Consider the following 4,286-nt stretch of genomic DNA (forward strand, 5'->3'; position numbering starts at 1 on the left):
ACTTTATCGCGTGGTGAGCAAAATGTCAAAAATTGTGCCATGTTACGCAAAAACTGCTTAGGCAGTTTCAAGATTCACAATACGACAAAACAGCCTGCAACTTCTTTCACATCCATGTACAGAATCTGAGATGTCAATATGGGTATGAAGCTGGAAGGACCACCTGCAGAAGGAGGACATATGTGCCACTTCAGCATTCATATAAAGGGAAAATGAGATGTCGTAAGACATGTTCAATTTGAAGAAGTAATTGTTTGAACCTTTCATAAAGAACATGAAACAAGTTTTGGATTACACACAGTCGGAGTTTAGAACATATGACATACGTAAATCAGATGCCAGTTGCGAAACATTGACATTAGCATCTATAGTGTTCAAATCCCCAATACCCTAAACTTTGAAGAACAAAAGTAGCAATTTTTAGTAATCTCAGTTGGACAAGTTCCCAACATAATGTAAGTTCTCTTAAATGAACACTGACATCACAGGTGAATACGTCCGACGTAACTACAATGAAGTAAATAACAATGCAATTCCAAAGGCAGTAGTTAACAATAAAGCAGCAATGAGGTCAGATTAGGACTTTTACCTCATACATAGGCCTCCCCCCTCAAAGCCTCGATTGCAAGCTTCAATCGGTAGTAGCCAAACTTCGATGGGTCAATGGTATGTAAAGGAATGCCGGCACTAAGGTACTCAATAAATTTGACTGTCATAATGCCACATGAAGTACTGTCCACCCGAGCAGTGGAGAAGTTAGAAGTGCACCTATTGATAACATCCGAGTATAGTGATTTAAAAGAACACAGCTTACCCATCAGTTTGTTGAGGAACATCGGAAATTCTGCAAATTGTGAATGGGTTAAAGTTTGACATGTCAGTCCCCTTTCTCTTCCCCGCTTCAACCTCCGATTTCTCATAAAACCTCATTTCATGCAGCACCTTTGCAAGCGTATGGGTAATAGGCTCCATGAATCGGACAAGCATACTGTTGGAGGTAAAATCAGAATACGAGTCATAGACAGTGACAGTATGTCGCACAAAGTCGACTTCTACTGCCACCCAATGGGACTGTCGAACATTATATGGGAGATAGACCTTGCGCACTTTCGTCCATGCTTGCGCATACCCATGTTGCCATGACCCATTGACAAAGTGGTGTACATTTTTGAGGTAGTTAGGGGGAGGGTGAACGGTGCTTGCAGCAGATTGTTTCCTCGTGACTCTTTTCCCACTTGGCATTGCAAACGGCTGTAAAAATTGCTGCAACCAAGTGTGACATACACGTTACATAAACCCAAACCAAAGCACCAAAAGGAGAGACCAACATGACTCCTACCAATGCAAGAACTGCAGTGACACAAAATATGGATACAAAATTACCTGCAGACAAACCTCGGCGGTTGTCCACTCCCTTCCAAATAGTTGCGGATGAGAGAGTTGTCTTTTGCGTATTAGAAACATGGCCATGTCAAGGTGCTGCTATTTCAGAACACAACAACCGCGTGAATATCACAAATTTGACACACATAGTCAATGTCATCAAATAAGAGATTGATCGAAATAAAGCCGGGTTCAAATTGTTACCCTCGAGCTCATCCATGCAGTTTCATCTAACAGTTTGTAAAAAAAAATCTGCCCCAACTTCAAATGGTTCGAGCTCCAGCTCCGCACTACAAAAACAACACTTGCAAAGGTAAATTAAAATATAATACACAAGTGGAACACCTTGTATAATATGACAATGACACACACATGTATAGTATAGCTGTGTATAAATTGTTTGCATACATCAAAAAACAAGTAAAATGGTTTTGCCAAGATACAAATCCTAACCTGATGTCAGTTTTCAAAGCCCTGCAAAGTTGTATGATAGCCTTCACATCGTCCATGGCCACGGGTTTTGTTGGATCAAAACGGGGCTGAGGTGTCTGTGCATGCAAATCAGTAACCTTGCTCTTTTTCCTGGAGGGATCGGTGAATGGACTCAACAATGGTGTCGCAGCCCGCTTAAGTCTGCACCCTTTGCCTTCACCAGCTGGTTTCCGAACCGTGGCAGTAGCCTCGTTGTCCCCTTCATCCCCTTCATCCCCTTCATCACCAACCACAGTTATGTTACATTTCATGGGAGGCCTGACCTTGGATCCCACCCCCTCAATTTCTGTCTTCTTCCAATCCTGTAACAAATGTAACATTGTTTTACAAATAACTCTATACCCATTCCCATCTTCCGGAGTAGGAAGGAGGGCATCTTCAACACTAGGAAGCTTCACATCTTCAGCGGTAGGAACCTTGTGAGGTTGTTGGTCCACTTGCCTCTCAGGAACTGAAGTTTCAATTTCAGTGTCTATGACTTCCATGGCTGGGAAGGGTTCCACTCTATCAACAGGGACTTCTGGTTCCCTTGGAGCCCCTTGTTGATCTGAGGCTGGAAAGTGTTCCACTCCATCACCACAGACTGGTGCTTCCATTTCACCCCGTTCTGTATGCATGCCTGGGAAGGGTTCTACTCCATCAGCTGGAACTTGAGTGTCCATTTTAGGTGCTGCTGTAGTCGGACTAGTAGGTTCATTTACGGGTGACAAATCATTCTGCCCTCCGTCATTCATCTGGGCAGTACAGACTTCCTCATGGGCTTCTCCACCATAATTTTTTTTTAACTCCTCCATCTCCAACTTCAAATAATGTTCGACTTCAGCAATTTTTAGGGTCAAATCCCGAATAGCCTTTTTATTTCTGTCACACTCGTTCTCATGCTTCAAACAGTTCTTATGTACAATAGCTTCCAAGTCACGAACTCTGTTCCTAAGCCCCCGATTTGAACTACGTAGCTTAGCCAACTGATCCTTAGTGCTGCGTAATTGATGCTTCAAACTGCGAACGTCATTAACAGACCCTTTGGCCTGCATACAGTTATAATGCAACAGTTACAAAGCTTACAAAAAACCACGAAACTATTTCCACTTCATTCCTATCGTATTCGCTATATTTTCACAACATTGGAAAAAGATCATGCTCACCTTAGAAGAGGAGGGAAGGGTGGCTGTTTCCTCAACATCCGCGTCTTTTTCTTCACTAGAAGTGCCGGTTTTTTCTTTCGGCCTCATCCCCAAATAATTCAACCATTGGTTCTTCGTTGTCATCATCACCCCAACTCCAGTAAGGTTGTTGCTTCTCAATATCTGTTGGCCGGAGAAGTTGCACATCAACCTCCAATTGAAACACAAAAAAAAAAAAAATCAGTTAACTTTGTACTTTTTCCTAATCATAACATCACTGATACAAACAGATCTAACCTCAAAGTTTTCAAAAACCTGACTCATAACGTCCCGAAATCGGGCCACCGTGTTGCTCCTCCAATGTAATATTCGAGGGATGTGCCTATTGTCTTCATGGACCGTGAAATGCAATGCTTCCAAAGTTGGGAACACTTCAAAGGCCCAAATCTGTTCACAACATTGAAACATCAATATATGTAAATGTATTTGCATCAAATAGTTAATTGCTGGATATGTGTTCACCTGAAGAGCGAAGCCAAACCCCCTTATGATGTACTCTCTTGGTCTACCACTTCGCATTCTTGTCTGCGTTCTGTTTCCACGTTGTTTGGGCATTTTTCTTTTTTGGGGCACTTTGACTCGTTGGTATTCAGCAGAAACGGCCCTCAACAGTGAAGCATTTGTCATTGCATATGACACTGCGCCCCATGGATACTTGTCAAACTCGTCTAGGTCTTCAACCAACTTCAAATAGCGCATGTCAATAAGCACATGCTTTTCAGTACCCAATAGAACAAAATTGGCAAAATAGACCATTCCAAGCTTGAACGCATCCTCATCATCTGTGCACTCGATGAAGGCAGTGTGTAGGTCCAAAAGGGTGGCAGGTTTATTGGTGCTGAAGTATTTTCGCTTCAACGAGCAATTTTCATTTGTCGCCTTCGGAATGAAAGGGAGCTTTCCGAAACTTAGCCCCGTGATGAGGCAAAATTGTTGGGCTGTGAATTGTATCAACTTGTTACCCACAATGAATTTTATCCCGTTCTCCTGTGTAACTGTCTTAGGATCAGCCTTCCTCATCAACAGGCCGTGGATAATTTGTGAATTCCACTTCAGGTCCTCTATCAGTAATAGATGACCAAAACAACTCCCCTCGAACCTCTGTAACTGCTGCGTATTGAACTTCGCCTTTATTGTTGTAATGGCGGTCCTTGTGTGTGAAAGGGCATATGGCTTTCCTTCGTTCTTCTCATCCTCAGGAATCATAAGCTTTGCTTTACAAGCCAT

General features: G+C 42.6%; 1 protein-coding gene and 2 long non-coding RNA genes across 3 annotated transcripts; all 3 read right to left on the reverse strand.

The window, feature by feature from the left end:
• Positions 1–18: 18 nt before the first annotated feature.
• On the reverse strand, positions 19–894 carry LOC117612479. The gene is made up of 3 exons (XR_004583408.1): positions 815–894; positions 590–732; positions 19–163 (listed from the first exon to the last, which is right to left on the reverse strand). It is a non-coding gene; the product is annotated as an uncharacterized LOC117612479 (long non-coding RNA).
• A 1,897-nt stretch (positions 895–2,791) lies between these two features.
• Positions 2,792–3,327, reverse strand: LOC117612453. Its single transcript, XR_004583405.1, has 3 exons — positions 3,297–3,327; positions 3,021–3,210; positions 2,792–2,903 (listed from the first exon to the last, which is right to left on the reverse strand). It is a non-coding gene; the product is annotated as an uncharacterized LOC117612453 (long non-coding RNA).
• Positions 3,328–3,432: 105 nt separating this feature from the next.
• Positions 3,433–4,286, reverse strand: LOC117612463. Its single transcript, XM_034341145.1, has 2 exons — positions 3,569–4,286; positions 3,433–3,446 (listed from the first exon to the last, which is right to left on the reverse strand). Exons 1-2 carry the CDS (start codon positions 4,284–4,286, stop codon positions 3,433–3,435), a joined length of 732 nt encoding a protein of 243 aa, XP_034197036.1.

Source organism: Prunus dulcis, unplaced genomic scaffold (genome assembly GCF_902201215.1).
Source record: "Prunus dulcis unplaced genomic scaffold, ALMONDv2, whole genome shotgun sequence".
Taxonomy (NCBI): Eukaryota; Viridiplantae; Streptophyta; class Magnoliopsida; order Rosales; family Rosaceae; genus Prunus; species Prunus dulcis.

Excerpts from the sequence above, each read along its gene's own strand:
- LOC117612463 (XM_034341145.1), bottom strand. The coding sequence starts at position 4,286 with ATGGCTTGTAAAGCAAAGCTTATGATTCCTGAGGATGAGAAGAACGAA.